The sequence below is a fragment of the Diospyros lotus genome, chromosome 4 (assembly GCF_014633365.1).
Source record: "Diospyros lotus cultivar Yz01 chromosome 4, ASM1463336v1, whole genome shotgun sequence".
In the NCBI taxonomy this organism is placed as follows: domain Eukaryota; kingdom Viridiplantae; phylum Streptophyta; class Magnoliopsida; order Ericales; family Ebenaceae; genus Diospyros; species Diospyros lotus.
Genome location: NC_068341.1, coordinates 5,493,197 through 5,518,627, shown reverse-complemented (window position 1 = coordinate 5,518,627; position 25,431 = coordinate 5,493,197). Strand labels below are relative to the sequence as shown.

Sequence of the window (25,431 nt, the reverse complement as noted above, 5' to 3'; positions counted from 1 at the left end):
GATAAAAACAAAATAGAAAATATCTATACTTTTGTATCTTATAAAATTATTACACTTACAAAACACATGAGGGGTAACTTTTATGAAAAATTGTAAATAAATTATAAGTGTCATATGAAAAATTATCGTGTATATAAAAAAAACTTTAAAGATTAGGGATATATGAAAAAAATATTGACATATAAAGGGTAAATTAAAAACCATGAAGGTTAAGACATCACAAGAAGTCTTTGTTTTTATATAAAATAGTGATTTATTATTTAAAAAAATGACAAGTTATTTAAAATAATAAAATTATCCTTTCATTCTTAATTTGTACAAGTAATCAAAAGGTGAAATAACTATTGTATCCAAGAAAATGGGGTCATGCCTAATGATAGACCCAAGCTGAAAGAATAAGGTGAAAAGCATATCAGAATAATAAATTCACAAAAATAAGCCACATAAGCATGAAATCATCGAATAATTGAGACCGAGGGAAACCACTCCTAAATGAAAGGTTGGGGAGAAACTTGCTTGCTAAAGGCTCATGAAGACACTGGAGAGAAAAATGGAATTGAAGAGATGCAGCCAGATAAAAAGGAGACTAGAGAGGGTGTTGCATGCAGATTGTTATGTTGTCTGACATTGTTATGTTTCTCACATTGGACAACATAACGTTTGCCAGAGCCCGCTTCCGGATATATCCACTAGCATAGGACATCCGAAAGAAAGTCCTTTCAAAATGGAATACAGAAGCAAACATAACCAAAACTTTAAATAATAAACAAGCTCACTTCTAACATGAGCAGTAACCATTCTTACAACATTTCTTTAGGCTTACAAGCCATACAATTTTCAAAATAAACAAAGGGCGCCAACAACATACAAAAAAATAAATAGCTTCTGACTCCCGACCCTTCACACAAATATCAAAATCTTTAGGTCGGGGGAGATCTTTGTACACGACTAAAATCCACTTCAAGCCCCACTAGACTCCCCTTCTGCTATAGATTTTCCCTTATCTGGAATAACAACAAGCAAACAAGTGAGCCACAAGGCTCAACAAGCATAATATAGCAAAAGGAGATGATGATACAATCACTACCTGAAGGCATGAATAAAATAGGAATCAATGGAAGACCACTACACAACATTTAGGACAAAATGTTTAATCACGCCTTCTACATCATTAATACCTCAATAATTAGTATCTCCTTACTTAGCAACAAGGCACACATGCAACTCATAGAGTGACATTAGCCCAATTTGAATAATGGCATAAAAACCCATTTTTTTCCATATATGACTCATAGCACAAAAAGTCACCAACGCATGCTCATGCAATTTGGTATAACGATAGAAAAAAATGCATACCCACATTGGCCCTCTAGGACTCCACATTCATGATTGGATGCATACATATATATATATATATATATCAAATCCATCAGCCACCATAGTGGCAAGAGCATCGCCTGCTGGGTTTATGGCCACCTCACTCGCGCTAGGCGCTCATTGGGATATCCTGACTCACACTTACGAAACTTAGCCGCTGTGCCAAAATAATAGTAATATGCGCTAAGATAATGATATCAATGCATCACACAAGATAAGGGAGTTCCACGAACATGCCAACCAAAAGCATAACGTAACAACTTCCCAAAACATGACCGTTATGGGTAATATAGGTTTAGGAAAGCCTTAAACCACTCAAACCATAACCAAAATATATTATATTATATATCAAATTAAATCCCCTAAAGTCTAGTTTATGACGCTTTAAACAGATCATAATTCTGAGTTCTACGTCAAAAGTTATGGCAAAAAAAGTGAAGCATGTGTAGAGCAGTCAAAGTTGTGGCCGAGTCGACTCGGCCCAAGTCGACTTGACCACTAGGGCGAGTCGACTTGGCCGAGAACGCCCAAAAAGGGCCAAAAAACCTCCAAAAACCCTCAAAATGACCAAGAAACACCCCAAAACCACCCATGGCTAATCTCCTAACCCCCAAGTTGCCATTCCATGAAATAAAAATGGGGAAAACAAGCCCCAAAGAGACCAAGAACAAGACTCAATGAAGCCATTTAAAAGAAACCCATATTTCTTTTGGAAAAAGTGGGAAACAACCTACACAACTCAAGCTTCAAAACACCATTTGAAGATATGAACATAGCAACTTAGCTAAACATAAAAATAAAATCTTGCAACAAAAGGCATGAGAAACAAAAAATGATGCTTGCCTTTTCTTGATGAAAAAAACCAAGAGAATGATGAAGACCCTCCACTTGAGCTTACTTCCCAACCAACAATGGAAGAAAATGAATGAATGAAGAAGATGAAGAAAAAGAAGCAAGGGCTGCCGAGAGAAAGAGAGGAAGGGAGAGGAAAATTGGAGATGAAGCAAGAAGGCATGGCTTGCCTTCTCGCCAACACCAGACCCACCAAATACCATCTTTTCTTTCCTCATTTTCCCCTTACACCACACACACACATACTACTTTATGAAGCCCATTTAGGTCTTTTAGCTTTATTTCCATTTTCATATCTCTTTTTCTTTAATCACTAATTTCACACACATAATTAACTCACATATACATATATGCAAAGGCCCACTTATAAATGGCCAAAGCCCACTCAAGAGCCCATCCATGCTAGGCCCATAAAATTGATCAACCTATTACTTTCTTTGGGGCTAAAACCCTTGGTCCAAGCCCACATCATAACCACCATTTTATGCCTTAAATAACACACATACAATAATTCATTTTCAAGAAAAAATTTAAACAACAGATATCACTTTATCTTTATATAATTGCATATAGCAATTAAGAGCCATATAAAATGCTCTAAACTCAAGAATGCAAATATCATCTAAGACCCATTAAACGGGTCATTACAACGTTTGTCCAATGAGAACAAAATCCCTCCTGCATGCCCACATCAAACAAATTTGACATGGGCAACAGAATATTTCTCTTCATATATCAATCATATTTATAGCTTGAGATTTTTAGGCAATTCTTTTTTTTTTCCGTATTAACTATTATTCTAGGACTAATAGTTAACAAACAATAAGTGTACATTATTTTTAGATAATGTGTATTTATAGTATCTAATTTTTAGCATTCAAATAATTTTACTGATTGATGATAAATGTATCGTCTTTTAAATCATTTAATCAACTAATAAAATTATTTAATTGTTAAAAATAAAATATAATAAATACATATTATCTAAAATCAAAATGTATCCTACCTCGTCTCCAACCTTAAACTCGAACCCCAATACCTCACCTAATTTCTTAACTCGTTCCCCAACAGAACACAAGGGGAGTCAATGTAAGGGCCCACTCTCGAATATTTCCCTTAGCATAGGATATTCGAAATGAATTCATTACAGAGATGATATAGAACAAAGCATAAATAAACAGACAACTCATTTCATTCACTAGCAGCGAAAACTAAATTTAAATTCAGTTACACTTCCAATATCTCATGAGTTTGGGCTCGAAGACCATACAAAATAAATAAGAGACTCTAATGTTACTAACAAAATAAAAATCATTTCATCTCAAGTCTCACCAAAAACTAATCAGGATCTTCAGTTAGGACGCGTCTCCGTACACCATTATCCCTGGGCTTTGGTCCCACTGGGCTCGCCCCCAATAATAGTTTTTCCCTTACCTGGAATGGCAAGGAAGATCAAGTGAGCCACAAAGCTCAGCAAGTTCGAGGAACAATATACAATGAACAGAATATGGTAATACCAAAAGAGTAATCAAGAACTCAACAGTTATATACAAGATTCATAATTTAGAACTTGGTCAATTCCAAGTTAAATGCATCATGCCACCATGTATTATTATGCAAATGTGCATATAAAATTAATATCAATATCAAATCTCGTAGGCTCGCAAGCCATCATTCAACACATGCCAAGTGTATCATATAACAAAATTTCACCAATAAATATGGAGCCAACCTGCTAGGCTATGGCCACCTCGTCCCGTGCCAAGTGCTCTAGAGTACCCTTTTTCCCTCCCCGCAAAATAATAAGTGCGCAAAACATATATATATGTAACATGTACATGTATGCATCATGTATTCATTTTCCAACCACATATATTTAAATCCTTGTTTCTCAATAAATACTTTCAACACCATTTACCCATACCGGGTATTTTACCATCATCAAATAATTCAACATATCTTATTTCATAACATTTAGCGTGATTAAGATGTAAATTATAACACATAAATAATTTTGGGAGATGCTATTTAAGGTTGAATCTTGATTCACCATTTGAGGAGTAATATAGATTTAATATGCTATTTTTCCATCATAATAATCTTCAATGATTCATTTAATAATTATGCTAAATTGACATTGATATGTATTTTGGAAAATTAAAGAGGGTATTTGGATTTTAGCATATATATTCAAATGTGAAAAGTGTATTCGGATGGGTTATGGCCTATTCGGATATGTTGGATGAGCATTGAGTGATATCCGGATGGCTAGAGTTGTATTCGGATGTCTCTGGGAGTGATTGAGAGTGATATCCGGATATGGGGTGATACATCCGGATGTTAGAAATCAAGAATGTGAGTGATATTCAGATGCTACAGTAGCGCATCAGGATGGATATCCGGATATGGGCTAAAACATCTGAATGCACCACGTTTCAGAAATTAGCTTCGACAAGATTTCGTAATTTGGGCATAACTTTCTCGTCCAAACTTCGATTGAGATGATTCAAGATGATATGGAAATCCAAGAAGAAGATATACAACTTTTATGTTTTGAGTTTTCAAAGATTCGAGTTTAATGGAGGTATTAATTTGGCTTGAAGTTTGTTGCTATTGCATTATATTCTAAAGCGAATATACAGTCGACATCATTTGGTATTTCGGGCATATCTCTCTCGTCTGAACTCCGATTGAGATGATTCAAGATTCTATGGAAATAAAATAGAAAGATATACAACTTTTGTGTTTTAAGTTTTCAAAGAATCGGGCTTTATAGAGGTCGAAAATGGGTTTGAAGTTGCTGTCAGGGTGAACTATCCGGATATGGCTATCCTTGGAAGGTAATATTCGGATGGTATATATGTATATCCGGATGAGACACACACTCATCCGGATGTTACTTACATGGACTCCCAAGACTCATTTCAATCAACCATTGCCTATTCGGATGACTGCAAAATGATTATGTAACTCACTTACGCAGACGATGGTTTATACATACTTATACATATATATAACAAGCAATACTTATGGCTACACCACCATTCCGAAAGAAGATTGGGGAAAACAATCCCAATTGAAAATAATGAAATCTGGAATGAATCAACGCTAGATTAAAAGAAATATATGACTGAGTGTATATATGTATATACATATATATGTGAACAGTATATATATATATATATGTATTTATAAAGAAGAAGAAGATGAATAGTTCAACTGAACATCCAATGCATAACATGGTGCGAGGAAGAGAATTTGCTTGAAGATGTTCCAGTAGAAGAACTTGAGACTCCCTCAATGAGCTCCGGTCGCCAACAGCAAAAATGAGTGAAGAAGAAAGAGAAGATAAAAGCAGAAGAATAATATAGAGAAGAATGAGGTTATGAATCAACTGGAGAAGGAGGAACAAAAGTGATAGCCAATGGAACAGAAGACAAAATCAAGCACCAAATCATCCAAATGGTACAAAATCAGTGTACAAAGAGAACAGAGAATCAAAAGGGAGAGGGAGCTGCAAGCGCCTGCTACAACAAGCAGACAGCCTGCTGCTTTCCATTTTTGTTTTTTTTTTTTTTTTTTAATCCACATAACAATAAAATTTAAATCCTATTACCTTTGGGCCTAAGCCCAAACCAGAATTTACATAGCCCACAAGATAAACCCATGAACTCATTAATTAATTTAATTGTAGCCTATTACATTATTTTTAAATTTCTTAAAAATTTAGACCCGCATACTTATTTTTCGATCACATTAAACATAAAATAAAATTGTACAATCTAAAACTATTTCTACACCCTCAAAGAAATTTATCATTAAATATTAAAATACCTAGGCCCACATTTAAAATGTCATTAAACTAATATTAAGAATTAAAACATCTAAACCCACTTTAAGGTCATTATAGTCAAGGCACCCCAAATTAATTCCCCTTATGAGAAAATATATATATATATTTATATATTTATATATATATCTAAAAAAAGATATAGAGTAGATAAATTTTATATAGAGTACCTGAACACGGTGTAAGACATAAATGCTAAACAACACCCTGCTTTGATCTCAATCTCGATTAAAACTTAACTAGGCATTCTTCGAACTCAACTCGACTTTGATCAAATAACCTTTGATTAGAACTGTTCAAAAAAATCGCTGCACCGCAGTTTCCGGCCGAATCGGCCGGTTTTTTTGAACTGGCGGTCTGGTTCGATTTGGAAAACTGCCAAACCGCACGGTTCGCGGTTTGGCAAACCGGCGGTTCAATTCAAAACCAAACCGCCCGTATATATAATATATAATTTAAAAAATATATAATTTATATATTATAAATATAAAAACCAAAAAAAGGCAGCGGACCCCGGCTCTTCCTCTCATTGTTCTCTCCATTTTCCCCCAACCAAACCCTAACCCTATTGCTTGAACCGAACCGCACCCACCCACGCCCGCCGCACCGCACCCTCTTTCTCTCCCTTTTTCCTCGGATGATCGTCAATCGACGCCAACCCACCGGCGGCCCCCATGCCGTCGCAGGCTCGCAGCAGTTAGCACCTCACGCCGTCGCAATCGGCACCTCACACCGGCGGCCCCCACGCCGTTGCAGGTTCGCAGCAATCCGACGCCCGTCGCCCCATTTTCTTCGCCCTCCCATTCTGATCGTCGATTGCCGGTCGCTGGTATGCTCTCTCTCTCACTTTCTGTTGATTATTTTTTAGTGCAAATTTTTGGTACTCAAGCAATGGACTCACTTCAGCGACGGTTTCGTCTTGTACTGTACTAGCTTGTTAGGGCCCTTAGGGATGTGTTTGTGCTGCGTTTGCTAGCAGATCAATTTGGTGTTTCCTTAGAATTTCTAGGACTGCCCTCAAAATTTTTTGAAATCGCGAAAACCAAACCGCACCGAACTGCAAAATGCAGTGCGGTTCGGTTCGATTTTTCACACCAAATTTTGGTTTGATTTGGTAGAAAATCGAGCTTGCAGTTCGGCGCATTAAACCGGCTCAAAACCGGCCAAACCGAACCGCGAACACCCCTACCTTTGATTCTATCCCAACCAGGACAAGTTCTCGGGGGTTTAGGGAATTTTACCAACACTAATTTTGAGGTTCTGAAATATTGTCAAGGAGAATCTCAAAATATCATTTTCTATTTTACTTAAAATATAAAAATTTATGCTAATATGATTTAAAATGTATTTTTATATTTGCACACGTGCATAACACAAAATATACCTATAAATTCTAAATTATTTCAAAAATTGATCTAAACTATTTTTAACATAATAGAAAGCTACCTAAGAATATAAATAGGTTTCTAATTAACCTAATATAAAATTAATTAAGTATGAAAATTCACAATTGAAAGATATTGACGACATAAGGATAATTTGAATATATTTAATTAAACAAGTAAGTAAATGAAGCTAATATTTAATTGGTAATCTATTTATATCCTTAGTTAAAAGAGGTATTGTAGCTAATTTTTAAAAATTAAAGGATCGGGCCAACAAATTAAAAGTTAAGAGATATATATATATATAATCAATTTACCTTATATATAAATGGTATATGGATGGACCATAGACATGAATCAAAGGACATTTAAGTAATTACACATTTTTAAAATAATGAAAAATGATAAATTCTTACTTTATTATTTTATCATTTAGCCTAAGCAATACAAGAGGAGTAGGAAAAGGAGAAGAGATGATGGGAATAATAATAATAATAATAATAATAATAAACCCTGAACTGAACCCTAGCTTCTTCATTAATCCTTTCCACTTGTTCGCGTATTGCAGAGCGCCGACGAGATGAGGCCGCTGGACGAGAACGAGACAACGCAGGTCTTCGAGAAGATCTTCAAGTTCACCGGCAACAACCTCAAGAACATCGTCGAGAACCCATCGCACGAGGGCCCCGATCCCAGCCCCGGCCGCTACTGCTTCCGCCTCCAGAGGAACCACGTCTACTATGTCAGCGAGTCGCTCGTGAGGCGCGCCACCAACATCAAGCGGGACAACCTCGTCGCCCTCGGCACGCAGGTCGGCAAGTTCACGAAAGGTGGACGCTTCCACCTCACCATCCAGGGGCTTGGCTTGCTCGCCGCCAACGCCAAGCACAAGGTCTGGCTCAAGCCCACCTCCGAGATGTCGTTTCTGTACGGGAATCATGTGCTGAAGGGCGGCTTGGGTCGGATTACGGAGAATATTTCGCCCGGAGATGGGGTGGTGGTGTTCTCCATGGCGGATGTGCCGTTAGGATTTGGGGTGGCGGCGAAGTCGACGCAGGATTGCAGGAAGATGGACCCGAACGGGATTGTGGTGCTGCGCCAGGCGGATATTGGGGAGTACTTGAGGATGGAGGATGAGCTTTGAGGAAAAGGGGTTTGATTGGATGGTTTTGGTAAGTGGGATTTGTTGATTTGGGGGAGAAATTTCGGTTCTTGTATGTGGGTGCCGCTCAATTTTGAATGACAATGATCATGTAACATATGGGATTTTTGGTATTAACTGCTTTAAGAATATGATTACAATGATTTGCATTAAGGCCCTTGATATATTGATTGGACTTGTGGTTAGTAGGCTATGTTGATTTGGGGATAAAGTTTGGTTCTTGGAAGTGGGTATGATTTAATTTTAGATGGCTCTAATCTTGCACTATAATTTTGCATGTCTGTATGTTAATTGCTCTTAGAACATGATAACGGTGGCCATCTCGAAGTTGTTTGAGATGTGATTAGTTGACTTTTTATGTAGATACCATTGCTATACTTCCTGTTGTTTCTCCTGCTTACACCCGAGTTTTAAAAAAATTATGTAATAATTTTTGCTGGATACAATTTAGGAAAGAGAACAATCTGATTCAAGTGTCTGTATTTCAACCCTTCATACAAGAACCAGATTTGACTAAATCTTTGTTTTTCCATTTTTTCACAAGAAAAAATGTAAAAGTTAAGAATAAAAATATGCTTTTCCAGATGCTAGTGATTTGTATTTTTTCTTTTCAAATTATGATTTTGTTGTCCCTCGTATAAACACTGAACTCTTCATAATTTTGCTGAACGCTTAGTGTAAAGACTTATCTATAATAGCATTTGATTTTAGATATTCTTCTTTCTCGCAGTATTGCTTGATATAAATTATAGTGTTGTAGTGTTTCTTCTTGGAATGGTAATTGGGTTTGAGGATAATTTTTGATTCTTGCGTGCACATGCCGCCGTTCAGTAATGAATGACGATGATATTGTGCTATGGTTTCATGTTTGCAGTTAATTCAATTATTCAAGTTTGTTATTTGACTGGTCTCTTAGTAAAGTACAATTATCATGAATCATAGTGAAACACAATTAAAAAAAAAAAAATCACAATCTATCGTATTTCAATAGCATTTTTTGTATAAAGTTTCTGTAAAAATATTGTTTTTGAAAGTAGCTAGCTTTAGCCAGAAAGTGGTGGGGAAGGAGAAATGGGGGAGTCACGTGAGGATTAGCCAACCACAAGCTTTGCTTACTAGCAACGTAGAGACATCACGTGCATGGATATCTCCCTGTGGCCCTCACAATATACATACATACATATATCCAGTTTCCATGGAAGAGTACTGACAAGATAACATCTCGAAGTTAAACGCACCCAAACGAGGTATTTATCTTATATATTATGATTTTATAAGTTAATTAATATATTTTAAAATAAAAAAATTATGGTATTGGAGGACTCATGAATATCACCTATTATCAAATATTATATATTTTTTAAATTATTTAAAATATGAAAGTGTTATTGAATCATCCCAAGAGTAGGTGAGCGTGAAAGATTTGCATGGACAATTGGACAAGATGAAAAGAGTAAAGTGATGGTGTGAGATATGATCCAAGAGGAGGGTGGTAGGTGAGCGTCAAAGATTTGCATGGACAATTGGACAAGTATGAGCTTTCCCAGGATACTTAAAAAAATATTTATAGTTTGAGACATAATGGTTGGAAGAATTCTTATTCATCCCCTCTCTCTCTCTCTCTCATTCTAGTCGCTATGGTAAACTGTGTTGGGATTAATTAGCAGCGAGCGTATGTTATCCAAGCAGAGTGGGTGGGTGTAAACCTTGGGATGAACTTTGAACTCATCAATATCTTGGATTTGATCTCCCCTAGTGTGCCATTGTGCCTTGGGCTTAACTCGTACTGGTGGCTTTAGGTTACTAGTGTGGTTAGGGTTTCAACTCCACCATTTGATTAATTTCTGTCCCAAGGACAATAGAATGTGGCGACAATGGACGATTTGCTTTATGCTATATTTATCTTCATTGCTGACTGCATTATTTGGCATCTAAATCAATGATTCTCCGTGCCAAACTGTCGATCGCTGCATAGAATATAAAGCTTTTCTTCCCCCTCTGATGAGCAAATGTATAGTCTTTCAATTCGTCAGTTGTCACCATTTGTGGGTTTTCTAGGACTGAATTGGTGAGCCTCTCTGCTCTTATTATCTCCAATCACCAAAAGTGGAGTTTAGATTTGAAACTCGATTTGTAACTGCGTCAAGTTAAAACTCAATAAAATTTGGGTTGTTAACTCGTAAGATAACTTGATTAAAGAATCATAAACAGACTCAATTATAGGCTCACCAGTAAATTTATTTATAAATATATTTGCTGTGCCACAGAAAAAATGGAAAAAAATTTGAGAAATGAAAGAATTTTTCAGCTTGCCGTGAAGTCGTGATCCGCTACCGTAAGGCGACTAGACTATAGTCGCAAAGGCTAGCAGCGAGGGCCAGCCGTTGGGCTGCCTCGCGGCAAGCGCTGGTTGCAAGGCCGAGCTGCCTCGCGGTAGCCTTGCCACGAGGGCATGCAGCCTCGCGGCAACCTTGGCTGCGAGGCAACAACTTGTCGCGAGGTCCAGCTGCCTCGCAGCAACCTTGGCCGCGAGGTCCAATTGCCTCGCGGCAAGTGCTAGCCGTGAAGGCAAGCTGCCTCTCGGCAACATGTGCCACGAAGCCAGCTACAAGGCTGCCTCGCGGCAGGCAGCCACGAGCCTTCTCGAGGTAGCTCCATGGCAACCTCCCCCTTTTGGTTTTGACCCATTCAGCAACCGCCACGTGTCGACACCCGCCACCCTTGAAAATCGTGCCCTATAAATACCCAGCTACAAGACATTAATGTGGACAAAAATTTTGGTAAAATCTGGACACTTTGAATACACTTTTACTATTTTTTCGTGAATATTCATCGGGATTCGAGACTGACTTTGGCATCGGAGGGTCTTCGCGGGGAAGATTCCCGCAAGCCTTCTAACCCATTTTCTCAGCATTAACAAGGTCGAATTCTTGCGGCAAACCTAGCGGCGAAGGCCAAACCTTGTGGCGAAACTTGCAGCAAAGCTAGTGGCAAGACCTTGTGGTGAGAGCTAGTGGCAAGATCTTGTGGCGAGAGTTAGTGGTAAGAGCTAGCGGCGAAAGCTAGTGACAAGACCTTGTGGCGAGAGCTAGTGGCAAAAGCTAGCGGCAAGAGAGCTAGTGGCAAGACCTTGTGGCGAGAGCTAGTGGCGAGAGCTAGCGGCGAGAGCTAGTGGCAAGACCTCGTGGCGAGAGCTAGCGGCGAGAGCTAGTGGCGAAAGCTAGTGGCAAGACCTTGTGGCAAGAGCTCGTGACGAGAACTAGTGGCAAATCTTTGCGGTGAGTATCCTAACGGCAATCTCCCTTGAAGCAACATCTCTTACGGCACCCTAACTTCACCCGACACTGAGCTCGAGTGGACCCCACTTCACAAATTTTAATTGTTGTATTTTGGCAATAACAATATTAATAAATTTATTCATAATTTTATAAATATATCATTTAATATAAAAGTATTAAAATTTAAATTATTATACTAATATCATTAAATTTTATTGAATTTGATTTTAAGAACGTTTTGATGATGAGAAATTAAATATAAAAACTTTAATATACTTTCTCCATTAAAATATATTAATAATAAGATATGTTGTGATTTGAATATTAATCAACTAATGTATGAGTTTAACAAAGAATAATTATTATTTAATTGAGTAATGAAATATTTAGTTGAGTAACAAGTGTTGAAGTTGACTAACTTATTTTTTTAATTCAGTAAGAGTTGAACATTCAAGCGATTAATTGGTTACATACTTATTTTACTCGAATATATGATAGAACAAATATTACTCGGGTAACTAAAAAGTTAATCGAGTAATTAGCGATACATTAATCAAATAACTATATCCTTTAATCAAATAATAAATCTAGATTAAAATGACAAGTCTCTACACTTATATCATTGGACGACTAAGAAGAAATATTAATTGAGTAATTAATTCCTTAATCGGGTAAACATAAATCTTACTCGACTAATAATTATTAATTAACTAAATTAAAGTTATAGTTGAGTAAAGTCATATTTTATTTGAGTATCAAAAAAAACTTCCTCAAATAATTACATATCTCACTCTATACATAGTTTACTTGACTAGTGTTACATTAAATTTTAAAAAACTACTTGTTACAGACAACGTTAAATGCACATTTCAACTATTGTATCGACTGACAAAATTTATAAACTGGCATGACAGTTAAAACTACTATTAAAAATTATGTAATATTACTTCCATATATAATATGAAAAAGAATAAAAAAAATTACATTTTACATATCATAAGTTAATTGCAATTTATATTAATTAATATAACAATTGTGACATATTAATTGTTAATAAAATTATTAAGTTTCTCAATATAGAATTGACGTGGTTAAGTTCGCTTAAATTTTCTTCGAAGTTAAGTTTAACTAAACACACCATGTAAATTCATCACCTAGAAATTATAATCAAACTCTAGATCAACCGAAGATTGAAGTGCTAAAGAGAAAAGAAATGAAAAAGAGACAAACGAATCCACAATCGATCCTCACTTGCTGTCGTTGTAGCCTTCAGGTTCCATCTCAACAGTTACTGTCACTATAAAAAATTAACGTTTTAATGATGAAAAATTCAGTCACTAAATTTTTTAGCGACGGATTTAGTGACGGGTACCTTTTCATCGCTAAAAAGGGTGTCATTGAAATTTAGCGACGGGACTTTTTAGCGAGGAGGGTTGTACCTGTCGCTATTCGTCACTAATTAGTGACGGAATAGTTCCATCACTAAATTCCGTCAATAAAAACTATTTTTCTTATAATGTCGTTCGCCAATGTCACACACTTGCTCCTTATCTGAAGCCAATCATTATGGGGCTCTTGTTTGTCATTGCACACATTCATTCCTTATCGTCGCCACACTCCTTCTTCCTTTTTGAAGCTGATCATCGTGGGGCCATTGCCGGCCACTGCACACCTCTTTCTTTGCCACCACCACACATCTCCTCCTTCTCTATTATTGTTGCACACCTCATTCTTCTCCGCATAGCTTCCTCTCTTCGAGCTTAAGCCAGAGCTCAAATTGACGAGTCGAACTCAAGTTAAACTCAAACCCAAACTTATAAACTATCTTAGTAAGTTGAGCTTGACTTTAGCAAAACTCAACTCAACATTACTTGACTCAATTGCAACCTTACCCTCAAATGCATGCTCTTGCTTTGTAACAAGATCACCGGATGGGTGGTCGGCACGTTAATTGAAGAGATCGTTGTGGATTAGGCAGAATATATGAAATTTCAAGAGAAAGTGGAAATCAAATCAAGCCAGTTGGGCGGGGCACCGAGGTCAAACTTAGCGCCTAGGTGCCAACCTGTAAATTGCTCACATAATTTTTGTGAGTGTAACAACTTCTTTTAACCAAACTTAAAAGACAAACTCAATTATGAGGATACAATATTTTGTACATGTATATTTTATGGAATTTTAATTTTATTAAAAATAAATTAAGTTTTCTTCAATAAATATTGTTTAAGATTTTGCTCTTGTTTTTATGAAATTTTCTTACAAATTTCATAAAAAATCCACAACTGGATCTCGTGGAATCTGATCAGACCACGATGATGATGCTATTTGGATCTACTTAGATCTGATCTGACCACAACAAATCTCTCTAGATCTGGTTGGTTCTCTTTGAGCTTGATTAATTTGGCCAAATCCTGTCCGGTCCTAGCAAGTTTGATCAAATCCAATATTTGAACCTTGTCGGATTTGGTCGAATTCCCCTACCAAGCTGAGTTGATTCATATCACAGAAACTCTTACTCTCTAGCAAATTCACACTCGTCTCGTCGAGTCTCACTACCAATAATTGTCCCATCTGCCCCATTATTTCCGTCGACCTCACCAATGGCAAATGGCAATTCCGACCTCACAGGACCCTATGATCCATTGATTCACATTTCAAGTCCATTTGAGAAAGTACGTAATGTGATCGATCCTTCATTCATGAAATTGCTAAACCCTTCCTTTTAATTAGCTTCAAAGATTAATTGTGAGAGTGCATTAATTAACCTACTTAATTAGGTCATTAATTATATTATCCCTTGTTAGGGTCATGCGGTAGTACTAGTGTGTAGGGATGGCAATTGCAACCGAAATCGTGGGGAACCGAATCGAAACCAAACCGGTCAACGCGGTTAAAAACTATTTGACTGGGTAATGATTTGATTCGGGGAAAAATCGAACACTATTTCAATGGGTATGGTTTGGTTATGGTTTTCACTAAAACCAAATCAAAACCCGAACCGAAATCGAACCGAATGGTGGGTAACCGAACCGAACCGAATATATATATAATATATTATATATATAATATAATATGTATAATATGTATATATAATATATATTACATACAACCCCGCCCACCTGAGGCTAGCCCACCCCAGCCCAATTGCCTTGCTTGCAAACCCTTCTCCCTTCTCTTCTTCTTCCTCTCTTAACTTCACTCTCACTCTCTCTCACCCTCGCTGCCTCTCGCTCATCCGCCCGCCCTCGCCCTTGCTCTCTTCATGTCTCTTGCTCTCGCTCGCCCTCGCTGGATCTCTCTTGCTCTTGCTAGGGCTCGGCCCCTGCTCTCGCTTGCCCTCAATCTCTCTCACCTTTTCAGCCTCATTTCTCTTGCTCCTCCGCGTGAGCTCGCCAATCGCCCTCGCTCTCTGCATCGCTCTTACTCTCGCTCGCCCTCGATCTCTCTCACCCTCGCTGCCTCTCGCTCTCTACCTCATTTCTCTTCATATTAATTTATTTTTTATATTTATAATTTTGTTAGATGGAGTTGGCTCATTCATTTCAGATTGATATGCATCAATTTACGAAGAATATATTAATATTGTTGATGAAGGTATTAACTTTCGCAGCTAATTTTTTTTAGCTTAAATTACAATTTAATTATGCACATGTTAATTTATTGATCTTAACAATTGTAGGTTTGGAAATGTGATTTTATATCCAATAAGTTTTGTAACTTTATGCAAGAATAAGGTAACTTTATTAAATTTATCTTTGTTTGTTGTGAAATTATCAAAAAAATTTATGAATGCTATTTGTCTTTGTTTGTTGATATGGATTAAACTAAAAAAATCATGATTAAACCGAAACCGAAGCGAAACTAAATGGTTTGGTTATGGTTTTAAATTTTTAAAATCAAATGGGTAATGGTTTGGTTTTGATTTTAGTAATTTAAGTTTGGTTTGGTTATGATTTTGACAAAAATCGAAACCAAACCGAACTATTGCCAACCCTATTAGTGAGCCCCTGACTGACTTCCATTACAAAGTGGGGCCATCATTTCGTGCACGACTTTTATCCCTTGCCACGCGTACAATACAAATACAAATACACAAATAGAGGAAAAGTAAGCTTATTTATTGGGTTTATAAATTTAGTAATTACAACTTTCCTTAATTTGCGGGCATTTAGTCAAGTATAGTCCTAGCAAATCAGTATGAATGGGCTATGCTTAATTATTACCTTGGTGTGTATGGATTTGCAAATGATTTGATGGATTATGTAATCTATTCGTTCTTGTTGATCCTAGCAAGTTATCTTGACTTGATATTGGCTAGCTCGTTCTTGTCTTACTATCCTTTGTTTTGGAAATGATTAGATGGGTTGTGTAATCTTTTGCTTGATCCTTAAATTGCAATCTCGGGTAATCAATCATATTTTGTAAAGCTTTTAACTAACTTGCTTTCTTAATATTTAATGCTAATTTATTTAGGTAGTTAGCATTTGTTAAAATAAGTAAGATAAGATTATATTAAGATAAATTATTTATAAAATTTAAAATAATTTATCTAAAAGGAAAAAAAGATAAATTTATTTGAAAAATTTAAAAGAATAAATTACATGACATCTTTTCAAATAAATTTAATAAATACAATGAAAAATACTTATTTTTAGAATACTTTTTATATCTTATTTTTTTTATTTATATCTTGATTAATAAATATTATTAAAAAAAAGAAAAAAAAATAAGCGTGGGGTCTATTACAAAAATGCTCCATTCATCCATATTATTTTCCATTAGTTTAATGCATACGAATTTTGTAAAGATATCCATTCAGAAATTAAAAAGAATAAGTTAAGGAACAAGTCAAGAAATTGGGTAAGGTATTGGGGTTCGTTGGGGACGGCAGGATATATTTTGATTTTAAACAATGTATATTTATTATATTTTGGGTGAGGTATTGGGGTTTGAGTTTAGGATTGGGGACGAGGTACGACACATTTTGATTTTAGATAATGTGTATTTATTGTATCTTATTTTTAATAATTAAATAATTTTATTAGTTGATTAAATGATTTAAAAGACAATGCATTTATTATTAATTAATAAAATTATTTAAATATTAAAAATTATAAACTATAAATACACGTTGTCTAAAAACAATGTACATTTACTGTTCGTTAACTATTAGTCTTAGAATAATAGTTAATAAGGAAAAAAAAAAAGGAATTGACCAAAAATCTTGTATTATAGATATGATTGATATATACGCAGAAAAGAAATATTTTCATGTCTGTATCAAGTTTGTTTGATGTGGGTATGTGGTGGGTGTCGAATCCAACAAATAATAAATTATTGCTCTTAAAAATATAAATTGTGATAGTGATGAGCAATGTCGTGATAGTGATGAGCAATGTTGTATCCACGGGGATTGGTTAGATTGATTCTTTTGAAAAATTAAAATAAATAGAAAAAAAAAACAATTGGGGGTTTTGAAATTTTGGAATTTAAATAATTTAAAATAAAACAAATGCAGGGATATCAATTAACGAAAAATCAGTTAAGCAAATATCTAGTCCAAGGGATAATCTTAGAATTGATTCGAGAAATTGATCATTGATGCAAAAATAAAATTCTCCATTTTTTCACTAAATTGGTATTGGTTATGATTATTAACAAGCTCTAATAACCTATTCCTCTTTACTTTGATGATAATCAAGACAAGATCATTAATTATTTCCCTTGTTGATAAACAACCCTAAACAAGCTCTTAAAATTTAATTTATCAACAGTTTTAATTACGAGAAAGACGACAAATTCTAATCAATGAATACATAAGCTCGATTCATTTAAACTAGATTATATATCTCCTTAACATAAGTTGAAAACTTATCCGTAATCAATTATGTTAATTGTCACTAATATTAGAATATCTAAACAATTACGAATTTAGATTTCTAATTGGCGATATATTATTCTAATAATTATACAATGGGCCATTTGTATTAATTAATCGAAACAATAATTTCAACAAATATAGAAAATATATAAATAGAGTAAAAATAAAAAATAATAAAAATTAATTCGATCTCATAATTTTTACAAAATCAAAACTTTAATTATCCTTGAATTAGAATAAAAGTTTAGCAATTCATAAAAAATAAAAAAAAAACACCTAATAAGGAAAGACATATGAAGGAGAAGAGAACAAGCGCCCCTGCTCCGTCTGTTCTTCTTGCGTGCGATCCTCTCCAATTCGGCGCTGTGACAATTCCAATTGATTTCGTCACATGCTGCCTTCGTAACATATTATATATATATATATATATATCAAGTGCAGCGCGTGAGCCCTCAATTTCCATGGCCCACTTTAATTTCTTCCTTCCCATTGCACGTGATTACTGGCCTTCCATTCAATTGGACTTGGACTCTCAATTTATTAATTCAATTTAAGATTAAATTTTGAATAAAAATAAAAATTAAAATTATTGTATAACGTTGTATAATAAAAAATAAAAAAATTGAATTAAAAAAAATGCTCTATAATCTAAAGAGAGAAACGCTCCAATATCACTTCATTTGACATAAACACTCAAATAAAAAGAGAAACGCTCATTAATTAAAAATTTGACAGAAACGCCCATTAAGATTTAAAATGCTCATTTGACAAAAACGCTATATATATACATTTCTGTTAATCTATATGGATTAAACATTATCTGCAAATGAATTAAACATTAAGATCTTGCATTAAGAATTATGTGAAAGAAATCTTTGCAGAAATGAGTGAAAAGAGGGAAATAGTTAAAAAATGAAGTGAAATGGGAAGTGGAGTGGAAATCAGTAAAAAAGAAATCTTGCATTAAATATTAATGCAAATGGAGTTCATTTGAGATGAGAACGTTTCTGTCAAATGGATTAAACATTAAGATCTTGCATAAACATTAAACATTAGATTCCAAACATAACTCGAATGAGCAGCAAACACACAAAATATATTTGCAAACATTAGATTCCAGAACACACAAAATATATTTGCAAACACAAAATATAAAAAGGAAACATTATATTGCTTCTATGCATACATAAACATTAAACAAAGAACAACAAATAGAAATATATACATAGATTTGCAAACATTAGATTCCAAACTGAAAACATTAAACATTAAACATTTGACAACTTCCTTCACAATCTAATAATGAGCAACAAACACACAAAATATATTTAAACAACGAATACCATCATTTCTGACGTACATTACATACATACACAGAAATACATACACATATGTGGCGTTGGTAGGGGCGACGGGGACAGCGAGGCGAGCTGCACTGTGGCCGGGTGGCAGCGACGACAGGTGTGAGCGACTACAGGGGCACGTGTACAAAAAATTAATAATTTTAAAATATCAAATGTACAAAAAATACACTAAATTAATACACTAAATTAAATACACATAATTAACACAGACACTAAATGAAATACACTAAATCAAATGTACATAATGAATAATCAAATACACATAATTAACACAGACACTAAATGAAATACACTAAATTAATAAACAAAACTAAATTAAATTAACATTAAATTAATTTACACTAAACTAAATTAAATTAACACTAAATGAATTTACACTAAACTAAATTAACACACTAAATTAACACACACACACGTGTATATCTATATAATACACTAAATTAATACACTAACATTTTAAAATATCAAATGTACACAAAACATAAAACACTATAAAAATTACACAAAATAATAGGATAGAAATAATGAAATGTACATAAATTAACACACATATTTGTTTATATAAACAAAACTAAATTAAATTAACACTAAATTAATTTACACTAAACTAACACTAAATTAAATTAAATTAACACTAAATGAATTTACACAAAACTAAATTAACACACATAATCAAATATACATTAACACACACACACACGTGTAATACACTAAATTAAAACATAAAACAGTAAACTAAACTAAATAATAAACTAAATAAAACAGTAAATCTATATAATACACTAAATTAATAATTTTAAAATATTAAATGTACACAAAACATAAAACAGTAAATTAACACACACACGTGTTTATCTATATAATACACTAAATTAAACATAAAACACTATAAAAAATACACAAAATAATAGGATAGAAATAATGAAATGTACATAAATTAACACACATATTTGTTTACATAAACAAAACTAAATTAAATTAACACTAAATTATTTACACTAAACTAACACTAAATTAAATTAAATTAACACTAAATGAATTTACACTAAACTAAATTAACACACATAATCAAATATACATTAACACACACACACACACACACGTGTAATACACTAAATTAAAACATAAAACAGTCAACTAAACTAAATAATAAACTAAATAAAACAGTAAATCTATATAATACACTAAATTAATAATTTTAAAATATTAAATGTCCACAAAACATAAAACAGTAAATTAACACACACACGTGTATATCTATATAATACACTAAATTAAACATAAAACACTATAAAAAATACACAAAATAATAGGATAGAAATAATGAAATGTACATAAATTAACACACATATTTGTTTACATAAACTAAAATAAATTAAATTAACACTAAATTAACACTAAATTAAATTAAATTAACACTAAATGAATTTACACTAAACTAAATTAACACACATAATCAAATACACACATAAACTAAACTAAATTAAATTAACACTAAATTAAAATGAAGACCTGGAAGTGAACACCAAATACAGAAATCTATATATACATATATATCTATATATATATATAGAGAGAGAGAGAACCTTAGAAGTGGGCGGCGGCGACGTGGCGGGGGGCAACGGCAGTGCGCAGACGCGGCGGCAACGATGGCGTGGGTGGGCTACGCGGAGGCGAGAGAGACAGAGAGAAGGGGGCTGGCGAGGGGCGGCGACGATGGGGTGGGTGCGTAGGGGCGACGACGATGATGGCGGCGAGAGAGGGAGAGAGACAGAGAGAGAAAGATGGCGGCCACGATGGTCGCGGGCGAGGGGCGGGGACGATGGCCGCGAGTGAGGGGCGGGGACGATGGCCGCGAGTGAGAGAGAGAAAGAGAGATGGAGAGAGAGGGGAAAGAGGGGAAAGAGAGAGGGACGATGGCTGCGGGCGGGTGGGAAACAGAGAGTGAGAGAGAGAGGCAGAGGGGGAAACAGAGAGAGAGAGGCGTGATGGGATGGTTTTGGGCAGGCGGCCACGCTGGTGGGGGGGGGGGAGACGTGGATCTCAGCCGTTGATTGATCTCAGCCGTGGATCTCAGCCACACAAAGATAGATTGTCTCTACACATTTTCAAAAACAGTCTTGCCTTATTATATAGATATTTATATAATTTTAAGAAAAAAATTACATAATTTTTTATTTTAAACTTTCAAAATAAATTTATCTATTTTTTCTTATTAAAATAATTTATCTTAAATTTATAAATAAATTATTTTAATAAAATTTTATATTAATCATCTTAACACACACAAAAAGCTTGTGGCAGAAGGTGCCGCTGGGATTCAAAAGCCTTAATTGGAATTAAAAAGGGAAAGAATGATTGAAAAAAAGAGGTGCAGGCTGCGTATATATAAACATTGTATATTATTATTATTATTAAAATAAGAATTAAGAAGGTAGCAGCAAGAAGTGCGCACGATAGCTTTCCCGATTTTCTGCAGCGTCTTCTTCCTCAATAATTTCAGAAGTGCGCTGGGCAGCAAGAGAGCTTTCTCTTCCCTTCTCCCTTGCGTTTTCAGCGTAGAACACGCTGTGCGTGCGACGCACAGTGGTGCGTTCTTCCTTCGAAAAATTCCAACAGCCCTTTAATATGTATATATATATATATATATATGGGAGCTTCTGGAGAAAGCTTTTTCCTGGAAAAAATTAAGGGTGTGATGATGGTTTTTGGGACCGACCACCACGTGCCACCTCTGCGACTGGACCTCGGGAATGGAACCTCGGACTTGGGGATGTCGGACCTCGGGTGTAGGACCTGCAAGACAATGGAGGGCCGGGGCTTGGATCCCCCGGGGTGGACTCCGACGCTCAAATCAGTAGAGTGAAGCAAGTAGTAGTAAGTGAGAGAGCTGTAGAGCTTGTCCATACCTGGCGAGAGTCCTTGTCTTTTATAGGCGAAACCGTTTTGGGGTACCCGAGATGAGCGGGCACGACCCCCGAGAATCCCGGTCAAGCTGGAACGGGTCTTGCGGTTCGGCCCGGATTTCCCGGGCTCCGCTCCGGAGTGTTGACTTGCCACGTGTCGGTCTCTCAGGTGGTCCGCGTGGCAGGTGAGACTATCAGAGCGCAAGGGTATTCTAGTAATTTCAGTTGATGCCGCATCAGGGTGTAAACCCAGAAAGCCAAAAGAGGAAGAAGCAGCAAACGATGACCACGTTAAGACGTCGGTGACAGCGGTAGCAAGGCCCATGGCTGCAACCGGAGCAAGTGCTGATGGCAGCGGTAGAAGTTAAGGCAGCGATGGCGCAAGCACCACGGGCGGCGACAGCGCAAGGACCGCGGGCTGGAGGCGGCGGTAAAGCCAATGGGCCCCTCCCTCGGTAGATAGTGAGGCCTATATGGGGAAGTCCAAGAGGAAGAAGTCGAGATGGGGTGATTGGGGGAGGGGGGAGGCGGCACGGCGTGGGTGGGTGGGTCTGTGAGAGAAGAGAGGGAGAGAGAGAGACATTGAGTGAGGGAGTGGGCGAGGGAGAAATGAGATGTGAGGGCGGGAGGGGGGGGCCCCGGGTCTGTGGGACAGAAAAACAGAAGTGTAGAGAGAGAGACACACAGTGAGTGAGTGAATGGGCGGGAAAAATTTTAATCTCAACCATCAATTTATGAGAAACTGATCTCAGCCATCAAAATATATATACATTGGAGACAATTCAAAAACCGTTCTGTTTTATTATATAGATTGTTGCTTTCAATTGTACCTTCAACGTCACAGCTTTATAGGATTCTATTTTAACTTCAATTGCACATGTGAGCCCTTATTAAAATATTATATTTAATCTTCAATTCAACTCCAATTTCAACTCTAATTTCATGCATGGCTCACTGCTTCACTTTTGCTCCAATACTTCGTTATCTTTTTTACAAAATTAATAAATAAAATTTATATAAATATATGTAAAAAAAATAATAAATGTGTGAGATTTATTTTTATTTTTTTTAAACATAATTTATTAAACTTTACCACTAATGTCTTATATATAAAATATTATTATAAACAAACACTATAAAACCTAAAACATACTAAATAAACTAAATGTTAGGAGAATAAAATTATAAAATTATGAATTTATAAGTATGTACGAGAGATTTTATCATCTTGAACAAACGTTATATTATCTGAAGTGAGCATTATAACAATCTGCACACATAAAGATCAAAAGAAGTTAATTTTATGCAAAAACCATTTAGTTCAACATTTCATGAAAGCATTAATTATATTTATTCGCAAAACAACCGTAGTTTCCCTAAAACTTGAGGCCTTTGATACCTTCAATGGAGGCCAGCCATTGATATCTTGCATATTATGATTTCATAAGTTAATTAATAAATTTTAAAATAAAAAAAATACTTACAGATCATTTGAATACGGTATTGGAAGGCTGTGGAATCACTCATTACTAGAAATTATATTTTTCTTAAATTATCTGAAATATGAAAGTGTTATCTAACCATATATCATGAGAGGGTGGTAGGTGAGCGTGAAGGGTTCGCATGGACAACTGTACAAGAGGACAAGAGTAAAATGATGGTGTGACAGTGAATTCGTGCGCTTGGAAGAATGCTTATTCATCCCCCCCTCCTCTCTCTCTCTCTCTCTCTCTCTCTCAGATACACAAATTGTGAGGTTCAGTGAGTTGAATTTTCGGATTCAGATCAAGATGGGGTGCTACTTTCGAACGGTGGAGATCAACGTCATGCCGGCCAAGACCGCCGTGGACAGAGAAGGCAACACCAACCCCACCCGGAACTTCCCCATGCAGTTCACCGTCGACGAGTCCGCCCTCCGCCAGAACCGCCTCACCCTCATCTTCAACCTCCGCCTCGACAAGGACGTCGTTCAAGGCTACGTCCCGGTCAAGAAGCTCACCGACTCCATCGACACAGGAAAACTCCAGTCTTTTACTTGCCCGGTGATAAAGCTCTCCGGCGAGCCCATGGGCGAGCTCAGTTTTTCCTACAAGTGGGGGGAGAAATTCGCCGGATCGGCTGCCGCTAAGCATGATGCACCGTCGACGGCGTATCCGGGTACTGCGATGGGGGATTCATTGGTAGCAGCTAAGGCGGGGCCGAGCTATGGATACCCACCTCCGCCGCCACCGCCCTACAATACTGGGGCATATCCACCTCCGCCGCCACCGCCCTACAATACTGGGGCATATCCACCTCCGCCGCCACCGCCCTACAATACTGGGGCATATCCACCACTGTATCCGGGCTACATGTACCCGCCACCGCCTCCGGCCTACGGGTACCCGCCGCCGCATCCGGGCTACGTGTACCCGCCGCCGCATCCTTATGGGGGCTATCCACCGCCTGGGTACGCGTACGCGCCGCAACCAGGATATGGGTACCCGCAGCCAGCGCAGCAACCGGCGGCAAACAACAGGTTTGAGATTGGGCTGTTGGGTGGGCTGATGGGAGAAGTGCTTGGCGGGCTGATCGTGGACGGTATTAGTAATATTATCGGATGATTTTCATGTAACATATGGGATTTTCATGTATTATCGGATGATTACAATGATTTGCATTAAGGCCCTTGATATATTGATTGGACTTGTGGTTAGTGGGCTATGTTGATTTGGAAATAAAGTTTGGTTCTTGGAATTGGGTATGATTTAATTTTAGATGGCTCTAATCTTGCACTATAATTTTGCATGTCTGTATGTTAATTGCTCTTAGAACATGATAACGGTGGCCATCTCGAAGTTGTTTGAGATGTGATTAGTTGACTTTTTATGTAGATGCCATTGCTATACTTCCTGTTGTTTCTCCTGCTTACTCCTGAGTTTTGAAAAATTTATGTAATAATTTTTGCTGGATACCATTTAGGAAAGAGAACAATCTGATTCAAGTGTCTTCTGTATTTCAACCCTTCATACAAGAACCAGATTTGACTAACTCTTTGTTTTTTCCATTCTTTCACAAGAAAAAATGTAAAGGTTTAAGAAACAAAAATATGCTTTTCTAGATGCTAGTGGTTTGTATTTTTTCTTTTCAAATTATGATTTTGTTGTCCCTCGTATAAACACTGAACTCTTTATAATTTTGCTTAACGCTTAGTGTAAAGACTTATCTATAATAGCATATGATTTTAGATATTCTTCTTTCTCGCAGCATTGCTTGATATGAGTTGTAGTGTTGTAGTGTTTCTTCTTGGAATGGTAATTGGGTTTGAGGATAATTTTTTATTCTTGCGTGCAGATGCCGCCGTTCTGTAATGAATGACGATGATATTGTGCTATGG

General features: G+C 36.2%; 2 protein-coding genes across 2 annotated transcripts; both read left to right on the top strand.

Moving 5' to 3' along the window:
* The first annotated feature begins 7,991 nt into the window (after positions 1–7,991).
* Positions 7,992–8,811, top strand: LOC127800614 (uncharacterized). The gene has a single exon (XM_052335326.1). The coding sequence runs from the start codon at positions 8,045–8,047 to the stop codon at positions 8,606–8,608; it is 564 nt and encodes a 187-aa protein (XP_052191286.1). The 5' UTR covers positions 7,992–8,044; the 3' UTR covers positions 8,609–8,811.
* Positions 8,812–23,807: 14,996 nt separating this feature from the next.
* On the top strand, positions 23,808–24,740 carry LOC127800613 (protein SRC2 homolog). Its single transcript, XM_052335325.1, has one exon. It carries the CDS (start codon positions 23,846–23,848, stop codon positions 24,656–24,658), a length of 813 nt encoding a protein of 270 aa, XP_052191285.1. The 5' UTR covers positions 23,808–23,845; the 3' UTR covers positions 24,659–24,740.
* The last annotated feature ends 691 nt before the right edge of the window (positions 24,741–25,431 follow it).

What these genes read in the sequence shown, in the direction of transcription:
- LOC127800614 (XM_052335326.1), top strand. Translation starts at nt 8,045, where the DNA reads ATGAGGCCGCTGGACGAGAACGAGACAACGCAGGTCTTCGAGAAGATC.
- LOC127800613 (XM_052335325.1), top strand. Translation starts at nt 23,846, where the DNA reads ATGGGGTGCTACTTTCGAACGGTGGAGATCAACGTCATGCCGGCCAAG.